General features: G+C 35.5%; 1 protein-coding gene across 1 annotated transcript; it reads left to right on the top strand.

The window, feature by feature from the left end:
- Positions 1–237: 237 nt before the first annotated feature.
- On the top strand, positions 238–14,614 carry LOC147076956 (uncharacterized). The gene is made up of 5 exons (XM_085940584.1): positions 238–472; positions 3,879–4,031; positions 6,531–6,689; positions 13,671–13,703; positions 14,007–14,614. The coding sequence occupies exons 1-4, from the start codon at positions 323–325 to the stop codon at positions 13,695–13,697; spliced, it is 489 nt and encodes a 162-aa protein (XP_085796710.1). The 5' UTR covers positions 238–322; the 3' UTR covers positions 13,698–13,703; positions 14,007–14,614.
- The last annotated feature ends 8,356 nt before the right edge of the window (positions 14,615–22,970 follow it).

Raw genomic sequence — 22,970 nt, forward strand, 5'->3', positions numbered from 1 at the left:
AACAGAAAAACAACTCATAAATTTAAAATTTTATACTTAATAAATGGGACTTTTCGACATTATTCCAAATACTAGTAAGTATTTTGGAACATGTTTATATACCATAATTTTTTTATACTGGTAGTAAGTATACAGTCTTCAAAATCGACCAGTTTTCCCATCTCTACTCTGTACTATAATTCCACTTTGAAAAGATGGCAGCACTGATCCGATAATGACATCGAAGTATCAGTTAAAAAGTATTGATCCTGACATCCCTACTATTATCATTAAATGTCATGTTAAGCCTTCCATCAAGTCTGTGACGCATTATTGCTTTAAAATGGATATAAAACGTGAACCAGATGAATACGAAGCTAATGCAGAAGATCAGCAATGGTTTGACGTGCCAATAGTCCATCCAGACCGGCCGGACGCCGACATGTATATTAAACAAGAGAATTCCGACGATGACGTCAGCTGCATCTTTGAAGTTAGTGTTTTAAAACGTATTTATTGTGAGTTTTATGATAGAAACATTTCACGCCTCATATTTGTGGAGTCGTGTGATCAGTTTGACAGAGTTTGCCAACTGTCAATATTCGTTTTTAGTTCAAAATGTAAATACCAAATAAAACGCTTGTTGCGCGAGGTGGCCATAAGTTCACATGAAGTGATCGTAATGTGTTTCTACATAAGTTTACCTTTGTTGATTACAATTAATTATATTGTAATATGCAATGACATTAATATGAACGAAGCATCTGAAAAAAATTAAACTCACTTTTTTGTCGGGTATGCCGAATGGCATAATCTGTTCTAACGCCATTACAATAAAGGTGATATTGCTATAAATTCCCAAAGCTTTTTGTCGGTCTGCCGAATGGCATACTTAATTCATATTATCATCATATTATTATCAATATCGTTCGCTCATATAAACATTGACACTAGAAACACTGTTCTAACGCCATTACAATAAAGGTGATATTGCATAATGGAAATTGCATGACGTCTACGTAAACATGTTCGAATGTCGCAATGCGCGAATTTACTTGCTAGCTTCTGTATTGAATGCATTGTCCATTACTAATGTCATTGGTAATATGTCATGCATTTTTCATTACCTACTTAATGATTATGGTTAGGTTACCTGGGTATATAATTACGTGTCACGCGACTGGTTGTCATGTCATTATTAAGTGCAGGAGCTCAGCGCATCTATTCTATACACACGGCTGCTATCGAGGATAGTTTATGTAGGTATTGAGATACCTATTATAATTGTTACAATATTATAGTCATCAAAACTGTCAAGGTATCTCGCTTTAAAAGTTAACACAGCCAAGAGATTGCTTTTAAAACAGCACTTTTTGACGATCAGACGGTTAACGTACCTATTGCAACAATTAACCGCCTACATTGCATTAATATGATAAACTACCCTTGATATCCGATGTTAGCTATTGAATAGATGCGAAGCACCGGTTCGTGAAAAGATTAAGCCGGCTCGCACATCACAACTCGCCTCGTGTGCCTGACCGCCATAAAACAAAACTTCCGAGAACGGGCGGCCTGTGTCTCATGACACAACCTCGCACATCTATCTAGCGACAGTCGCGCATAGATATTTCAATGCGGTGATCGGCGAGCCGATATAGGAATGACCAATTCGTAGGTGTTTCTTTGTGATTTCGACCTCCGACTCGGAGCCCGAGAAGGATGCAACATGTCGAATGCAACAGCCAGATGTTTTTTCAGACGAAACAGTTGCATTCGATCAATCTGCGAAGCTCCATTTGGCAACGCGTATTATGTTGTTTCGTTAAATAACGGTGACGTCACATCGACGTATTCGATACGTTTTTAGGCGAGACGAGTTCCGATATGCGAGCCGACTAAGAGTAGCGTTCAGGTTCAGGTTATATTATGAAAACGATTACATTAGTAATTTAAAACCAAGCGTTGCTTCTGAAGTCATAATAATTTAAATTTTTGATTAATTAATTAGAGTTTCGCACCAATCCGTAGTATTTAAACAGCCTTAATTATTTTACCTCGAACACACTTGGAAAACGTTACAATAAAATATCACACTGTCTATAACCTCAGCGATAGGTAGGGAGGGCGCCAAAATTCCTAGCCCCGGGGGCCGCTTCAAGTAGTGGGGCATTGCCCACTGAAGAAGGAAGCCGAGACATCACTCGACTGGTCCTACTTTTCGCCCCTCCCGTTGTCTATGGATGACCTGTCATTGTCTATAGCAGGGTTTCCCAAACTATGTTCCGCCGAACCTGAATAAGTGTTCCGCGACCACTAATAGTAAAAAATTTCGCTTGCGGCGCTGTTTCACTTTAATCATACTAATATTTGAGATTTGATTATTGTCGATATTTGACATGTCCATAATTGTGTATATCACATAAAAGTCAGTGTATTAAAAATACAAAAAATCGTTAAAAATACCCTTAATTTGACCTCGAACACCATTTGGAATATACAACTCTAGATAGTCACAATGCCTTTAACCTTAGCGATAAGTAGGGGGTCCGCCAATGATCCTAGTCTGGGGGCCCGCTTCGGGATGTGGGGGCCATGATTAAGGTACAGACGGAGGACCATCTTTTATCACACCGTAGTATACTCACGCAGACCCATTGTTTACAAAAAGGATGTTTCAACGACATCAACGTATACGCATGTTGTCCTCTTTTCACTATAAGCGCAATAAGTAGGCGGAAGCAAGACAAACGGCTGTTTCTCGTAGTAATTGTGCAATGCGTTTTGCCTCACTATCTTTCGTATCTGTGTTCGCACCAACTCTGGCTGAGAGACCTTCGTACAATATATAAATTATGCTTACATACTGCAGTCTGCAATTTAGAAGAGATCATTATTTAGCTACGTATTTTTTTAGACTTATACGAGGTATATGTGATAACTCTGGCATTCTGGGCAGTGTTTACCTCGTGTGTGTCCCTGATAACTATCTTAGAAATAGGGAGCATCAGTTGTTTATTCTCCTAAGGTCCAGAACCAACCTGCCACTGGTAATGCCAATTGGGAAGGCGATAACCATGTTCAACCAAATTGTTTAAAGTGTTGACATATTCCACTTGCGTGAGGGTGAGTTTAGGTGAACGCTATTTTATAAATTCTTTAAATAGGGTATCCTTAGCAAACTCGGTGTACTTTTTTGAACTTCTATAGTTGTATAATTGTATTTTCACTGCTTTTGTATGTTTATATTATGTTCTCTTCTTATATTTTCATTTTTATCCCTTTTATTACTTTTATTATTTTTATTTATTCTTTATAATATTGTTTCATGTCATTTTGTGAACTTATTAAATTTATAATTTGTAATGTCCATAGTATTTTAAAAATCATCATCATCAGCCGGGGTCAACCCACTGCTGGATGAAGGCCTCCCCAAGTTTTCTCCAACTCTCTCGGTCCTGTGTCGTTCGCTGCCACGTATTTTCGCCGAACTTTACCAGTTCGTCCATCCAGCGGCTTTTAGGGCGACCCTGTGGCCGTTTCGTACCCCTTGGGTACCATTGGATGACGGCATTTGTCCAGCGGCCGTCCTTTCGGCGAGCAATGTGCCCCGCCCATCTCCATTTCAGCTGTTTGGCAACGTCTATTACATCGCGTACTCTTGTCTGCTTCCTAACCCATTCGTTTCTCTTACGGTCCTTTCGCGGGATGCCCAACATGCACCTCTCCATGCCTCTCTGTGTGACTCTTAGCCTTTGGACATCTCTCGTGTTGAGGGTCCACGTCTCGCAGCCATACGTAAGCACGTAAGCACGAACAATAAATAAACAATATTCTTCCTACCCAATAGGTACGACCTTGATATTATAAAAGCATATTTGTACCTGTTTGTTTTTTAGAGTCCTGAAATGAACCTTGCCAATATTCAATCTGCGACTAATTATAAACAAAATGCTTTCAAGACGGAATTCGTTGAAGGCACAGTACGGAGAAACAATTGTGAGGATCCACAACTTGGTAACTTACATTCGGAATCCAAGCCAGCAAATCAGGTACATACACACTTAATTTCAAGTAGAAATAGAAAGAGCCTATTTTATGTTATTTGATTTTTTTTAGCATGCGCATGATAATTATATTATAGGTACCTATGTTGGTAATCCCCTCAAATATTAACACGGTCAGTTGCCGTTCTGATTTTTTTTACTCACGCTATTTCGGTCATTTTTATGTTCACTGTAATTACTTATTGTCGAACAAGAACTTCTTGTCCACATGCTAAAACTGTGAACTAACAATCCTCTCCAGTGCAGCTAATCGCACTTCTATTTTCAAATAAGGAACGCCCCAAATTTATCATTTAATTTTACTCTCGCGTGGTGTACAGATTTATTCTATCAATGTACGTAATTTAAAGTTATTTTAATAAAAATATGTCTAAAACGACCAGGAGTGAGGTTAGAATTATTATTAGTAAACTTTTAGTTTATTGCAAAGAAGAACAGTAGTCGTCTGGAAAGAGAGCCAATACATTATTTAAACACGCCTTTAGCATGCGTTGCCGCCATGACGTTCTCCGTGGACTCGAATGCAGTTTTAAACGATTTTACACAAGTATGCCGAAATGTATTATCATTGGCTCCTTATCTACTCAGTATAATGGATATTTTGTTTTTATTTAGTTCGCAAATTAGCAAATAAATGTCCAAGCAGTTGTGTAAAGTTCTCTGTAAATAAACATTAAACTTATACTGTGAAGTCACTTGCAACTCATTCATAACTAATTGGTTTTAATGTTAGTTTATTATTTCTATAGTATTTTGTTTTCAAACGGGAACCCTATGCATATTTCTATTCTTCTTCTTCGATGGCGCTACAGCTCAAGTCGAACCCTGGCCTCCTCCACCGTCGTCCTCCAGCCGGAACGGTCCTCCGCACGTCTTTTCCAGAGCAGCTGGTTTTTTAGCAGCTGGTTGGCATCTTTTGTAATGTTATCACCCCATCGTGTGCGTGGCTTTCCCACTGGCCTTTTCCCCCCTGGGTTTCCTTCGAGGATCTCCTTCGGTATCCGTGACTCAGGCATGCGCTGGACATGGTCTGCCCAGTTTAGCCTCTGGAGTTTTATGAAGGTGGAGAGTTTTGAATCTTGTTATAAGCGGTATAGTTCCGTGTTGTACCTAATTCTCCACTCCCCACCACCATTCATGGGTCCGTATATCCACCTCAGGATCTTTCTCTCAAAGCAGTCCACCATTTCAGCTGCTTTCATATTTAGCGTCCATGACTCGCACCCTTCATGCATATTTCTATTACTGATTTGTAATACATGACAATCGGATATGTCAATCTATACTTATATCACATTGTTTAAATAATCGGTTACTGTAAATTGTTAGGTTTAAAAACATTTTTTTCACATGAGTTTGGGGTGTTTTAGAAGTTTAATACTATTACATGTTGTGTGAAATTTTACCTAGAATATAGAGGATTCTTTTTTGTTTTAATATACTATACTCCATCATATTCAGTTATATATGATCATAATAATATGGGCCTCCACGAGTCGAGGTTGTATCAACAGATTTTGTTTTTATGAGAAATGGATGTTAGCCACTTGCTCAACCTATTAGGTCCATACTCTGACTCATACATACATTGATAAATAAAATGTGTACTTGCCAGACCCAGGATTCGAAATTGGGACCTACAACGTTTAAGCCGCGCGGCCATCGTAGGTGTTTGTTATAATATATTGACCGTATATTATGATGTGGACTTATCAGTTTTTTTTTATTAAAACCCTTTATATTATGTAATTAAGTAATTATATGAATCTGCTATTATTATTGTGTAATATAATAGTTAAAGTGTGAAGTTCTCTTCGAATGAACCTGCAATGCAAATTCAGTTGTAAACTAACTTAATTTGTAGACCAGAGGTCCTTTTTACAACGTTTTTATTAGCTCGTATTCTTATTTGTCCTCTGGTTCTTTGTCCGGTACAAATCTTGCAATCGATTTTTAACAAACTTCCCGACTAGCTAGACATTTGAAACTTTTAGAATATACCAAAATACGATGCCAATGCATTTTTTTAATACTTTTAGCCATCTTTAAGTAGAATTGAATTCATTTTCAGTTAATTCTATTTTGTATGAGAAGTTATTTCGACACCATTATTTGTTGCTAAGCGAATGGTCCTAGCAACTAAATTATTAATATATACGTGCGTTACTATGGAAATCAAAATGACATTTCAGTGTTTTATCTATCAAGTACATTTTTGTTTTGATCGTTTAAGCTAGTCTAGTTTATATGATTCAACAAAAAATTAAAAAACGTATATAAAAAGTTCTTTTTATCTTGTAATTATTTTGCTTTAATTTCATACATTTAAGCTACATCTGTATAAAAGAATATTTTATCAATATCTTTATATACAGACACATTATGTTTTATTTATTTTATATATATATGTTTTTTTTTACTGAATATTATTAACAAATCCTATGTCGTTGTGTTTTGTTATATAAAATGATTTATTATTTTCAGAACTACGGAATAAACGTTGCCAATATTAAAACTGAAGTTGTTTCTCGACGGGATGATTTCACGTACGAGTTTGTTACAGATGCAATAAATCAAACCAATTCTGAAGATTCACAGGCCGGTAGCTCATATTCAGAATTTGGACCAACAACAAAAAATCAGGTATCTACATAGTAATTTGTACCTAAATAGATTCTGTGTAATCATTATGATCGTACTATGTAATCATCGAACACCGTATATCTTATACTTATACGAGATATAAATGAGAACTCTGGCATTATGGGCAGTGTTCACCTGTATGTCCCTGATAACTACCTATCGTAGAAATAGAGAGCATCAGTTGTATATTTTCCCAAGGTGCAGAACCAACCTACCACTGGTAATGCCAATTGGGAGGGCGATAACTATATTCAACCAAATTGCTTCGGGTGTTGAAATATTCCACTTGCGTGGACGCTGTTTTATAATTTCTTGAAATAGGGTCTTCTAAGCAAACTCAGTATACTTTGAACTTATATAGATTTATAATTATATTTTCGCTGCTTTCGTATGTTTATATTACGTTCTCTTTTTATATTTAGGTACATTTTTATCGATTTTATTACTTTTTTTTCTTTTCTTTCTTCTTTATAATAATGTTTCATGACATGTTGTGAACGTCTTTAATTTATAATTGGTTCACAATATGTTAAAAAATAAAATAAATTGAAAAATCTTTCAATACAAAAAATATTTATTCTCATAGTACGAAACTTTTAAAATATAAAATTTATTGTGTACATTGAAGTAAATGGTCCCTTTTAAAGGTATACCCATAACCGAACAAACAAAAACTTAAAGTTTATTAATGGTAGGTATATACAGTGTAAGTATTAAGCGTCGGCCTATGGCGTCGTGGGCCCCAGGTTCGAACCCTAAGGCCCTCCTCCCACGGAGCAACTGAAGTCCGACTGAACTGAAACTAAAATTCCAACCAGTATCTAGCTAATGTATTTCAATGGCGGCTCGTTGACGGCGAGACTGGAATCTCTCAGTTTCAAATCGGTCGTGAAGAGACGCGACATGCTGGTCGCGCGGTCTCTGAAGTTTCAGTCGCCGTAAAACAGTGGTACCAACATTATTAGATTCAGTGAAAAATCATATTTTCTTATCAAAATTGGTAGCACTGCGAACATGTGTCATGCTGTAAAAATTATTAACAACCCCAGACGCAAGCCCTCCGCAAGAGCCGATTTTAGTGAGTAATGTTTTACCAATTGCATAGCCAACACGCAAGTGTTGCCATAATATAATTTATAAAAACATCGCTTGTAAAATTATAACATTGGAATAAATATTCGATATCTGGCAACACTACGACACTCACACTGTCACACATATTTTCGAATAACCCTGGAAAGGGTCGCGGAGGAAGCGTGAAGGGGGCGAGGCAAGTGCGTAAAAAAGTTCGTCATGTTTTGAGGGACAAATACTTGTAATAGCTCTATCTATATTTTACTATAATCTAAGCCCAGACGTTTAAAGTACAAGATAAGCAAAATTAAAATAATCTAATTCTATTCGAATAAACGCAGCAGCATGCGTGTTGTCGGTTTTTGTACAAAACAGCTAATGGTCCAGTTTGAGGTTATGTGATTATTATTTCAAGTGGTTTCAGTAGCGCCGTGTGCGAAGAATCACATTGGCCTGTTTATAAGTTCCTTCACAAACCAGTTCCGTCAGATTTCAGTTGCGCCGTAGCAGGAGGGTCTAAGTCTGGCAACTACACATATTGTTTTTAATTTTGTCTATGAGCCAGAGTATAGAACTACCTACCTTATAGGTTAAGCAAGTGGCTGACATCCATTTCTTGTTAAAACAAAATCTATAATTTTATTACAAACCTCCAATCTGTGAAGGCCCATCTTATTAGGATCGGACATGGTTGAATAATGATTTGTTATGACCATTTTTTTAGTTTACTGCTGCAAGTACTGCAAGAAACAACACTGCAAGCCTCAAATCGTCGTCAACTATTACAGAAGTACCTACGCGTTGTGGTGACATACAGGTTGATGGACAAAACATTAAGCCCGAGATAAGGGAATATAATGACGCACCCACAACTATGTCGAGTATGTGTCTCTCTAATAAACTTGATGATTTTCAATCTAATGTAACAAACGAAGAAGTATTGTTACCTGTCATCAAAACATATAAGTGTAGTAAATGCAATTTCTCATGTGCGCTATCAAGTAGTCTGAAAATACACGAAATGACTCATTTTGTTGAGAAGCCATTTAAATGTGACAAATGCAATTACGCGTGTACAACAGCCGGTGGTTTGAAATCACACAAAATGATTCATTCTGAGACGAAGCCATTTATATGTAACGAATGTAGTTATTCTTGTTTACGATCTAATCAAATGAAGAGACATGTTTTGACTCATTCAGGTGAAAAGCCATTCAAATGTGATACGTGTGACTTCGCATTTATAACTCTACATGAATTGAAAATGCACAAAATTACTCATTCTAGTGTAAATAGATTTAAATGTGACCAATGTAATTATTCGTGTAAAAAATCAAATGGCATGAAATCACATAAAATGATCCATTCAGGTGAAAAGCCATTTAAATGTAACGTATGTTCTTATTCGTGTATAACATCCAGTAATATGAAATTACACAAAATGATTCATTTTGGTCAAATGCAATTTAAGTGCGAACTATGTAATTATTCCTGTATACAACCTAGTCAGATGAAAATACATAGAATGACTCATTCTGGTGAAAAGCCATTTATATGTGATACATGTAATTATTCATGTAGGACATCATATGACATGAAAATGCACAAAACGACGCACTCTAGTGATAAGCCATTTAAATGCCAAGTATGTAATTACTCATGCAAACGATTAAAAAGCCTGAAAATACACACAATAGTTCATTCAAAAGAAAAATCTTAGAAATGTCTAAAATCTAAATACATATTTAAAAACTTAATGTATTAGTTGCGTGTCAAATTTCAACTCGTATGTTTTGGAAAATATAACTTCATATATTTTTTTGTAATTATTAATAACCATGTCCTTGCTTTTGCGTACTTACAAGGTAGTTGTTAGATATTTTAAACAATCACAAACACTCAGACTTTAAGAAAATTACATAAATATTATATTGTGTCCTAACGGGGTCGAACCCAGAGCTGCCGGATAGAAGACCAGTGCCTTACGCACTGCACCACGAGGTCGCCTAACTTTGTTCATTTTATTTTAGTCAGCTTTGTATAGTAATCATCTAAGATGATACTTCAGTGTAACGGCAAATAATTTTCAACTATAGGCGCGACGAAATTTTGGACTCGCTGGCAATCGGAAAGCGAACGTCGAGGTGTGAATACGTCAATTTGTTTCGTGATGGCGACGGGGGTGTTAATTCTTAAATCGTGTAAAGATGACTAAAAACGTTACCCATTTACATGAAAAAGAAAACATGTTAATGAATATATTATTATTGTTACTAACAGAACATTAAATAGACGCATGTTGGATTTATATGACAAATTATATTTCGTTCATGAGAATATACATCAATATAATGTGCATTATATAAATTTGTATACACATCTCTGACAAGTAGAGATATACAAACACATAGTAAAATAAGGCTTCTTGGCGTTATGTGTAAAATGCATACTCCGATTCTTTGGCAATACTGCCCATGGGACAGAAGCTAGCAGTAGCGGTCAAAATCAAATGACAAAGACGTAATAGGATTCCAAATCGCTGGCATGGTCATGCTATGTGTTTCCGGAAATAATCCCTTGAATATTGCCTGCAGAGGGTGGGTTGAGGTTGACGAAGGGTTTACAATCTTCGAACCCCAGTATTGAGAGAAAACGACTTTGGAGAAGAAAACAAATGAACAATAATTGTACTAATGACCATTCATAGACCATGCCTCAACTGAGGTATAGCCTTAACAGCAAATAAATTTATCAAGGATAACTGTTGATACCGAGAAGAATGGGTGGACTCACATGTATGTCGGTGGTAGAACCTCCTCCAGTATTATTTCGGTTAGAGGGATGTGTGTGACGTCATTACTGACAGGGTAAATTATAACACAGAAACTTTTAATTTGACGGGTTCTCCGCGGAGACATTTAATTACATTAAGTTGGTCCTTATACAAGTTTGGAGCACAAGGGTTCAGCATGAGCGAGATAAAGAAACGTTAAATTGACGAAGTTACGCAATGCATGTCGACGGCTGGCGTGTACACGGCATTCCACTGGGTCACACTTCACTTTGTATTATTTGTTCACACAATGGCGCGATCGGCGCCGGGGCACTTTATCGGGGACGCGGTGCGCGTTCCGGGATAATTATGGGAATCAATATTAACACATTATCGGCAAAAGGGGTGCACTGATATCAATTTAGGCCACGGCCGTTTTTTTTCCTCAAAAAAAAACCTGTTGGTTGGTAAGGAGACGCGGGGGCGGACCGCCACGGCTGTGGGGTAAGGGGAAACTGTTTGGCCGACCAACGGGACTTACGTCCGTCCGCCGTACTTGGTTGGATGCAGGTACCTGCAGTTTGCACTTGAAAGGGACTTCGTGTAAAAAATGCGTTCGTAACAACAATGTTTGAAACGTTCCGTTTGTACTGCAGGGCTGTGCAACCTTTTAGTTGGGGAGGTGTTTCGATATTGATGTTAAATTGTTGATCTAGAATTTGAAACTGTCGCGCCGGGGTCTTTTCTTTTTTTGTCTGGTAACACTGTTTAATCATCGATAAACTATATATTAATTTTATTTTATTTTATTTTATGGTGTTAACTACCTCTCAATTATGCATGGTGGAAATTCATTCATATTGAATGCATTGTATCTAATAAAAAAAAATCACTACTATAAAATCGCATTTTACTTAATAATTAATTAATATGTTAGTATAATTGTTAGAATATTAATACTATCGACTGAAGGTACTTGATGGAATTTTAATTTAAATTCTAATGGATTCAAGCTCTGTACTATTCCATTTAAGATTCTTAGTGTTCGAGTTTCGTTATATCCTATATGATGTTTTACATATGAGACTATATCGTCGCCCCAAAAGCAAAAGGGCGCTTGTGCATAAATTATGTTTTGAGATAAACGCATTTTAAGTGTTTTTGGAGTGAAAAAAATCGTGGAGAGATTTTTAATTAATATTTTGAAATGAAATTTGGAACACATGTGACCTAATTACTGAAGATTGAAATGCAATTTTTTTTTTTTATGATTTGTCAATTTTTGATTTTTAAGAGGTTTTAAGTTACATGTTACCTTTTTCCTATATGCATTTATGAATAGCTTTTGCGAGCGTCCACTTTACCCTTATTGTGATCTTCCAAAATATTTATTTGGACCTCTTTGTCCGCTGCCTACATGTTTTTAAATTTTTCACAAATTTCACAAGTGCCTTTTTTCTGCAACGAAATTATTTTTTTTGTACAAAGACCCTTACTCACTTTTAAATAATTACACTTCGCGAGTGGAGAACTACAAGGTTCTAAGTGTTTGTCCTTGGAAAAACAAAAGTAACAATGACGCAGCTTAGAATACTACTTCATTGTTGGGTTTGTTTTTTCAAGGACGAACACTTGTTACCTTTTTCCTATATTACTTCTATAAACATTGCACATAGTTTCTAAAATTGTATACATGTTACCCTTTCCTATACATTAAATGAAGATCAGTTTACAAATACGCATGTAACCTTTATTTTTTTTGCTCAATTGTGAATTCATGGGTTTTTCTTCACAAATGCCGTTTTGCCCATAATGTAGAGAAAAAAAATACGAAGAAAACTGCATTCAAAACCGTCAAAATTGCACATGTGCCCTTTTGCTTTTGGGGCGACGATATTATGGTCAATGTTATTGATACAAAATTTATATATGTATGTATGAGAATGTATGGACGAGGATTTAGGTATGTATAGGTGTATATTATATGAGTTTATGTAATATTATATTAGGCGAGTTTATATGTAATTTTTTTAAAAAATGTTTTAAAAAAGTAGGTACCATATAAGAATATTATTAAAGACTAATATCTCATTAGTTAACCCCATAAATTATTTTTCTTAGAATTGACGATTTACACCTCTTGGGTGTAGTATTTTTATTGTTTATAAAAAATAATGATCTATTATTAGGTTTTGACGATGTATTATAATATGCTATCGAGTGCATTGTTATTAATAAGATAAAATTTTTACTAATTAGGTTTTTTACTGACACTTCAACTATTCGTAATTTGTTTATTGTATTTTTTGTGACCTTTGACTTGATAGGTGGGTAATGGAGTTTTTGCCTACTTTCTTCTATTGATTTATTATATAAGCTAGAGTAAAGAGTGTTCGTCGTGAGTGTGTGCACTTTTTGGTGAGTGCACACGGCGCCTGAAGATGCCGAAAGGCGAAATCAGGGTTGCAAAAAACTACTTAAATGGAATGGTACAGAGCTTGAATCCATTAGAATAAGTATTAGAGTTTAGCAAGAGTAATTGAATTTGGTAAATAGATACAAATATGTTGTAGGTACGATTTTTTGACATAGGTAATATTATGGTTTCGAGTAAATTTGTCTCCCTTTCTTTCTTCTCGGGATTTTATTATAATACTAGAAAAAAAGACGAGGTGGCAGTGCCAACTGTCAACATTCATGGATGTGGTTTGGTTCTGCGTATGTAAAATTATTATAACTATTGACATACTCCTGGACTTGACCACATAGTCAATTAACAGAATAGGAAAAACTTATGACCAGTGGCGAAGACTCCATACTAGGCGATTATTTGAAGCCTACTTTCTTAAGAAAAATATTTTTAATGGCATATTGACTTATTTATATAATCACTTGATTATAATATAAGATTAGAATATATTATATTCTATAAAATAAATTATTTTGCCAACGAGAGATGCCGTATGTGTAGGAATGTATTACAAAAATAATAACAAAACAATCTGCAAAGGTTTTAAAAAATATACAATAGCGCGCCATCTGTCTTGACGTAAATAATTATTAATAATAAATAATAAATCGGGTTATGTTTCAAATAATTCTCAATTTTTTTCATTGGACTTTACGTCATGTAGCCCCGCCCAGTCTATCCAATTGTATGAACTAAGGTAAGCTACGTTCGCAGAGCCTAATACTTAATAATTAAACAATTTTAAAAAAAATCTATATATTTTCAAAAATAAAAAGAACTTTTATGTAATGATTTTTGATGTGTTTAAATGTTTTGAAAAAATACGTACCTACTTAATTTAAACTGATCGCTTAATTTTATGTAGTCAGTGAGTTTTTGAAGTTTCATTAAATTGGTATGTCGTTGTCATTAGTGTGTACCTATTCATTAGTAGTAATATCGTAGGTATTTTGTTCTTATTTCTCGTAAGTATACCTGACATGTGTGTTCTTTTTATCAGATCTCCACAGCCTACCTCTTTCCAAAAGTCACCTTTCGCCACTGCTATGGCGTATCACTTGGCTATCTGGATAAAAAGGAATATATTATGTTAGATTTAGAATACTAATTACAATATGTACCTAGATATAAAATTTTAAACCAATAGCTTTAAGTACCACCTATTAAATTAAAGATTCATAGCATTAAAATTGTAATTAATTTTGTAATAGGAATAGCTTGTTTATCTATGTAAGATTTTTTTATGAGTTTAAAAGAGATGGATGTAAAAGATGTAATAGTGGAAGAGAGTTAGCATGAAAGTTCTTTTGCAATAACTGTACTCGCCAAATTATCACGCGAGCGTTTTAAAACATTTAAAAGTCAGTCGAAAAAATTCGTAATCACAAGCAGACGTTGAGTTGAGTTCACAAACTCTCGCGTCAAAAATAAAACTAATGTCGACCATTAATTATTAGAATATAAATAGTATTAAGATATAGTTAATTAAGGAACTAAGTTTAAGGAACTATAGACATGATAATAATAAATATATGTCACTGTTTAACATAAGTTTCTTCCTTGTAAAAAGAAATAATAACCATTAAAATACAAAGCCACGTGCTTACCAAAAAGCAAAGATTTTTATTTAATCTAATTTTGTGAATCCTGAGTTCAACCAATACATTGAGCTAGCCCAGAACTCGAGATATCTCACTATCCTACGTCATTTTGTTTTCTTTCACGGCCCTATTAAACTAAACGACCATCATTTTCGTGTCAAATTATACCAAGGCCTGAACAAAAACGAACCACGAGTGCGAGTGAGTAAGCATTTGACATGCTTATATTATTATCCCCACTGTATGCGTTAGAGTAAGATAGAATTTCTACGGCTGAATTAAATATTTTCTGTAAACGTAGCCGGTAAATATGAATTCTGATTACATTCATTTAAAAACTGCTAGTACGTGTTGCTGAAATTTATTGTTTTTGTGTAAAATAAAATGTTGGTGGTTGGTAGGTAATTACTTTTAATTGTTTTAGTAGAACATATTATGGTTAACGACGTTGTGTTTAAATTTGGTAGCCGTCCTGAGAAACAACACGATTTTATATATCTACCTATTTCAAATTTGCGTTGACTTGTACTATCTTTTGTTTCACCTTACTTTATATAAGACGTCTTCTCCCTGTCTCGCTCTCTCGTACACATTTACATGATATTACGTTTTACCTAATGCATTACAGGTAAATCAAGCCAATTACATTAGGTATAATGTAATACAGGTAAAAATGCCATATAAATTAATAAAACACTGACATCAATCTACCCACCTTCTTCAAAATAGAATACGATAAAGAAAAACAATTGATTACCTACCTATCCTCTTGGAATCGACTTACTAATATTAAAATATTATCAACAACTCAATAAGTACGTCTATCTCCGACATGAAAAGTCAATTGACTGTGATATGCATATCGAGATTGCTCGCAGAACCAAAGTGGGATGGAGAGCATTTGGATGCCTGAATAACTAAAACGATGCATAAGTGCGAGTGAGAAAGTATTCGGCAACCTTATAATCTCTGCGCCACGCGCTAGAGTAAGATAAACGGTTTACAGATGTGGGAGATGGTTTGCTACGGTGTAGCCGGCAAATCTTAGCTTATTGCATAACTAAGCATCGATACCGTGTTGCTAAAATTGCTATTTTTTGTGTTAAACATAAAGTCAGTGGTAAATATTTTTAGTTAATTAAGTAGAATAGATGGTTCTGTGTGTTGTATTAACATATGGTAGCCGTACTGATAAGCAAGAAGATGGTATTACGTTTCATAGTTGAAGTTGATACTATGATACATCTAGTGCGAGCACTAGCAAAATGGTCTATGGTCTCAAACATTTGTGTACGAATGCGTTCGCTCGCCCACAAACCAAACGCACGGCACGCAGCTTCATTTAGCAATGCAACGGGTGGCGTCTAGATGTATCTATAGTCTAAGGCCTGAATAGTATCTTCGAAAGTGACCTCCCAGTGTGGCTTAAGTATGAAGTGTTCAACAAACGTGTGCTACCATCACTCACGTAAGTATATGTATGAAGCATGGACTGCACAATTATTCTATATACAAGGCGGCTATCGAAGATAGTTTATAATATTTTTTGAGTATAATAATTTTTATTTAAAAGTTATCACGGCCAGGAGAGGTGCTGTTAAAACAAAGCATTTTTTAACAGTTAACAATTAATAACCGCCTCAATACATAAATATGATAAACAAGCCTCGATAGCCTTCGGTTGACGCCGATGGCAGCCTTATATAGAATATATGTGCAGAAATCAAAAATTTAATTGCCACAAAAGAGTGCCCACGCGCTATGATAGAAATCGCTAAGCAGATGAAATGATAATAGGGTGGTCATGTCGCTCGGTGAGTGGATAACCGCTGGTCGAATTTAATCATATACCTACTCACACTACTACACACGTGTTTCTCAGCACTCTAATTCACGGAGCGGGGAGATTTTAAATATTAATTGTTTACTAACAAGATAAAATCACGAACAGAGAGACGTGGATGCAAGCATTGATAGCCTTAATCTATCAGATTTCTATATTAAATATGACTTTTTATATTAATTCGCCAAGTATTTGCGAATTTCCAGTCTCCTGAATGGTCCATAACCCCTTTGGAAAGTTCATGGTGCCCTCAGGAGACTTCGGGATTTTGATCCCTACATAAATTAGTCGAATCGGTTAAGGCATCTTTCCCCATGCTTGATATGAAATCTGGTCCGCGTAATGTATTGACACCGCCAAAAAATGGTGCCAGCAAGAATATTGCTCCTCTAGCTCTTTACGTCGCCGTACTGGGACGTGAAGATCTCTGCATAGTTTTTGTATGAAACGTAGGTCCTCGTGATACGGTCAATTGTGCGGTGTGGGTGGTTTGGCTTGGAGGGGACTTTATTGTGCTGTCTTTACAAGGGATCAAGACTCAGTAACAGGCCATAGCAAATTTAATTAACAAATAAGATACTTATATTATTATAAATTTAATGCCGAAGAATGCTTATCATCTTGATTTTTCTTAATCTTAAAAATTGTATGATAATAATAGGTAAGTAACGCAATATGTCGAGAAAATGACAGAGACCTACGGAATATAATAAATGACTCTCATTTTTAGGTTAGGTCCTGTCCGGACAGTAAAAAATTGTTATTACTTTGACAGATCGTCAGAAGTGGTTTAACGTTTCAGACAAAACCACTTCTGACCAGTGGCGCACCCAGGATTTAATATTGGGGGGGGGGCCAAGGAGGAGAATGTAAATTAATCCCATTTTCTTCTTCACAGCCTAATTTCTCGTTTATCGGCCTGTTGTCTATTGCACTTGTCTATTATCGGTGTACCTACACCATGGTTCCCACATCCTGAAACGGGCCCTCAGGCTAGGATATTTGGCGGGCCCCCTACCTACCGCTAAGATTAAAGGCAGTGTGAAACACTACATTAACGTTTTTCAAATTGTGTTTTAGTTCAAATTAAGGGTACTCATACAGTGAATTATTGGCAATTTTTAATACATCTACTTTAATGATGGAGCTGTCGCGTATGGACACAAAATAATCAAAAAATATATTGCACAATTATATAATTGAAAATTTTCATGGCCATGAAGTATAATAGCGCCGCAGGCGACTTTTTTTACTATTAAAGCTAATTTATGATGTGTGTTTATCTCACTTATCTGGTCAACCCGGCACGCCGGGCCCCCCCAGCCCGGGCCCCCAGGCTAGAGCCCTGTCAGCCTTCCCCAGCCATGACCTACACTACTCCGGAATTCGGGTGGACACCGAGAATTTTTTGACATTTCCATTAGGGATTGGGTTTCTAAAAAAACCTGACATAAGTGTTTCGAAATTTTTGTGTTAGAAATTTAAATCTAAGAAATTTTTCTAAAAAGGGTGCTGGAGAATTACAGATCATTTTTTTGCCGTGTTTTTATTTGTCTAAGCCCAAAGGTATAGTTTATCGGCTTTCAATTTCAATGTTTAAAATTATTCTGTTAATTTTGGGGGGTGCCAGGGCCCCTTGCCCCCCCGCCTGGGTGCGCCACTGCTTCTGACGGTCAGAGAATGGTTTGAAGTTTGCTAGAACAGTCAACCAAACGACTATTTCTGGTTTACTTACTACGCATGCGCATTGCGTCAATTTGACGAAAAACATCAAATTATTGGAAGCCTTATGTACCTACCTACTGGAATTTTTGTGTTCCTGTTTCTTTGTGTTGTCTTTATTAAATTTAATTATACATAATAGTAAGTACTTAGTGTAAAGTAATATATTTATCGGCATCTTTAGAAGTAGTAATTCGTATGTTGTATAATGCAGCTTTTGGGATTGCCGGAACTACGGCTCGCATCCCGGAGCCCCTAAAGGACGCACCGAAACTCATAACTCGAAGAAGGGACAATCGCTGAACAAATCTACCTTGTCATCCGGCGGTGTGGTACAAAACGTCCGCAAGGTCGACCTTGATGAAGTTGGATCGATTCAATGGTTAAGTTCAGCGGAAGGACATGAAAACACAACGCACAGGATCGAGAGAAGTGGAATCAGCTTGGAGAGGCATTCATCCAGCAGTGAATAGTTTCAGGCTGATGATTATAGACGTAATGCGTAACATTGTCAAACCTAATATCAGTGTGCATTGTATTTAGCCGTTTATCAACCATTTATACGTTGTGATGTGATGGAACGGCGGGATCAACTGCATATAAAAACTTTTTATATTTAAACTGGCTTTATTAGAAGGTACCTAATAATATATATTATAATGGATTATGTTTTAGACAATAACTTAGATATATAGCTGGGAGAGTGTGTGAGGAGAGGTATGGTTGCTTGACTCCAATGAATAAACAGATTGGCGTGTGAATTAATATCCCCTGACTTTATTTACTCCATACTATACAAATTTTACAGGACGATTAGAATGTATTGTTACTGATTCTAAATTATAATAATTGATAATTACGAAGATTGTGGCTGAGCTAAATGACGGCTTGACGGACGTTATTGCGTTGCAAGAGATTTGAATTGAATGTATATTGGTAGGTAAAAATACCTCCGTTTTATATTGATTGAATACAATGGAAGGGCGTTAAGATAAGGCTGAGGTCAGCACCTTCTTGGACGTGCTTACGTAGCGGTCATGCGTCTCGCCGTTCCCTGGGTCTTTCTTCCGAAAGAAATCGCTTACAAATGTGCAATTTGATCTGTTCCGTATTACAATGTAACCAGAACTCGCGAATTTAGCGATTTGATAAAATATTGTGGGCTTGCGTCTGAATCAAAGGTCACTTTGTCTAGATGTCGAGAAAGGTGACTTTGCTGACGTACCTGTTGAAACATATATTTGGTGAAGGGTACATACATGATATCATTTATGTAGCGGCAGAATAATAGAGAATTAAATATTTGTTGTTTAAGATATCAAATTGCTCTGCGATTATACATTCCCTAGCGAATCCATTTTCTAATAAACAACTGAGCAAATCGGTCGGCGAAATCAGAGACGGTGTAGTATTACATATCACAATACTTTATTAGTATTACGGTGTATGAGCTGAATAATCACTTTTCATGTATTATATTTTTGTACAACTATAATAACAAATAATATTTCATTTCACTACTCGATTTAAAACGCTGATTCTGTATTTAGTTTAATATGATTATGTAACAGATTTTAATGTTAATCTACTAACTTTTATTGTATAAATAACGAAGAATAATTAATCTCAAGTCACTCAAATCAAGTAGGTAGCTCGTAACTATCATTGTATAATACGCTGCTAATAAATCCCACCCTGCTACTTCGAAGACTTCGTCATTATCATTATCCTCTACCTACACATCGACACCACACATCAGTGACCACCAACATTTACATTGTAAGTTCACATAATGGAAGGTAGGTGTTACTTAAATAAACTAGGGATGTTTTCGGATTCACGGTGGGCAGCCACAGATATAGTAATTGAATGCAGTCGATGCGTCCTTATTTAAGGTTCAATTATTAACAACCGAATTGAAAAGTAATTTTGATTCCATATAAAACAAACATTAGGTGTCAATATTACGCATAGCATTCTCAGGAGTTTTAGTTTATTTAGATAATTGGATACATAATAGGTATAAAACAATATCGATTAGAAAAAGGTTTGAAACAATGAGCGATAAAGATACATTGCATTCCAGATGATTATTAGATTGATATGAACAATGGTGTGATAAGCAAGTCTTCGAAATCAAACGCATTGGCAGACATTAACTCTTTAGTGCCAGACCCAATTGCTCACGTTAGTGTCACCCGTGTCCATATGGACACGCAATTATTGTAGTACAGTTTACTTTGCCTAATTGTTATTTTAAAATAACAATTTGGTTTATAAACGTTAGTCAGTTGAAATAAGTACACTGCTTCAATTGTTCGTCATTTGAATGATCTAGCTGCCATAATAAAATTAATATTAAGTGTCAAAGTGGCCATTCATTTTATAATCACAAAAACATGGACTTATGTTAAAAGTAACCGTGGTTTTCTGATTATATTGTTTCAAAGAATAATATTTCTGTCATTGAATGCATTATAAACATGTGCAGTTTCATTATATGTAATTAGAAATGGAACTATTTTTGTTTATGTGGTGTTATTGCATAATCAATTAATGCGTGTCCATATGGACACGCGTGCCACTTAACACTACAAATTTAAATTATGATTTATTATCACTATATTTTTTATAAAATATATTATTCTCATTTTGTCAAATTATTTAGTTTCTGGGATATGTCCAAGATTCAAGAAAGAGAAATGCTGGTAAACAATGCATTGGATGCACTTTATGATGCTAGTGATGATGATAATGTCGACGAATATAATATTATTATTTATCTCACCGCCGACCAAATTCTGTGGTTTTAACAGATGAGGATGGTGGTGGAACAATCGATAATTTAAATCATAGACGATTAAAAGCAGATACACACGAGAAATCTAGGAATGCAAGAACATAGATAGACCAATATGATATTTTATACTGCAACTGGAGATTCTACACGCAATTACACCTAGAGGCACAAAATATCAATTTTACGGGAAAAATGTGGAAAATAAGAACGCTGATGGATCTTGATAGGATGGATATTCAAAACTATGTACATCAAAATCAATGGTTCTAGCAGATATACAATTTAATGGGTTAAATTATTTTATTCAAAAAAATAGAAAAAATCGACGCTGTGACCGATTTTTTGAAAGAAAAAGAAACATCTGAAATCAGAACGCAGTGAAGAAAATGCAATATTAGCTTGTGTGTAATGTGTATTGAAAACTATCATACTTTATAATAATTCTACTAATAAACCATAGAATCAAAAAAAAAATATGATAACATTAGTGTCACGCGTGTCCATATGGACACGGCTATTATCTCAAAACTTAAAAATGATATGAAAATTTTATTTTCACTATTCATTCTCTGTTATATTACAGATACATAAAAAATGTAAATAAACAATTTTTAAAACAAATAAAAATTCATGTTACACCATCAACAAAATTGATGTGTCCATGTGGACACCTGTGCCACTAATTAGTTAATTATGCTGCTTATTAATACTTTATAAGAACACAAAGTAGAGAGGCTATAACAGTATCTATCGCCACCAGGATTACCTACTTGATATTATTTCGCTGATGGCTGTCGTCAACCGTTTGAAGACTAAAGCAGACGTAAAATTATCACTTTTGGTCGTAATAATAACCGTCGATTTAACTACTTATCGCCATGATGCTCGGCTCATGGAACCTTTTTATTACGAGCACAGTAGGTACTTGAAAAGTTTTTTCGTATTTTTAAACATAATATAATAAAAGCCGCCTGAATATTGTCTTCAAAAGTGACCTTCCACTGTGCCTAAAGCGCAAAGTGTTCAACCAGTGTGCTTCCCGTGATCACATATGCGTGGGAAACATGGACCATAAGTAAAAGAGAGATCCAGAAACTTAGAGTAGCACAACGTGGTATGGAGAGGTGCATGCTGGGCATAACGCGAAAGAACAAAAAGAGGAATGTGTGGATAAGGAAGCAGACAAGAGTTTGCGATGTAATAGAGTTTATTAAAAGCCTTAAATGGAGATGGGCTGGACACATAGTTTGAAGAAGAGACAATCGTTGGACAAATCTAGTCATCCAGTGGTATCCAAGAAGTACAAAACGTCCGCAAGGTAGACCTAGAGGCCGCTGGATCGATGAAATGATAAAGTTCTGCCGAAGTACGCGGCAACGCAATTTACAGGACCGAGAGAAGTGGAAGCAGCTTGAAGAGGCCTTCATCCAGCAGTGGATAGATTCAGGCTGATGATGATATATGGAGAAATCTAGAAAATCATACCTACATATTATCTATTTAAACATTACTTGGACAAATATTAACAAAACAGTTTAAAATAGACCTAAATTGACCTAATAATTGCAAAAAATGTGATCTTCAGTCATAAAGTAATTGAATTTCTATAGTATTCTTCAACTACAAAATAAGCTAACTAATATTATATTACAAAATTGTTTAGATAGTTTAGAAAATCTAATTAAGATAATATATACCTAGTAATACCCTGAAGAATGAGAGGAAGGAACTCACATGTATGTTGGTGGTAGAATCTTCTTCAGTATTATTTTTGATTGGGGGATGTGTGACGTCACAGGTTTAATTTATATAAAACACATCTTCGATTCAAAAGCCTCCGCGCGGAGAATATATTCAATTACATTAAATTATACAGGTTAGGAATATAAGTTTAGTGTTCAGCATGACTGAGATAAAGTAACATTTAAATGACAGGGACCACGCGGAGCATGTGGGTGGCCTGCGGGCACGCGGCATTCGAATAGGCAACACTTCACT

Source organism: Rhyacophila brunnea, unplaced genomic scaffold (genome assembly GCF_057557595.1).
Source record: "Rhyacophila brunnea isolate RB1 unplaced genomic scaffold, BYU_Rbru_1.0 scaffold_13, whole genome shotgun sequence".
NCBI lineage: Eukaryota > Metazoa > Arthropoda > Insecta > Trichoptera > Rhyacophilidae > Rhyacophila > Rhyacophila brunnea.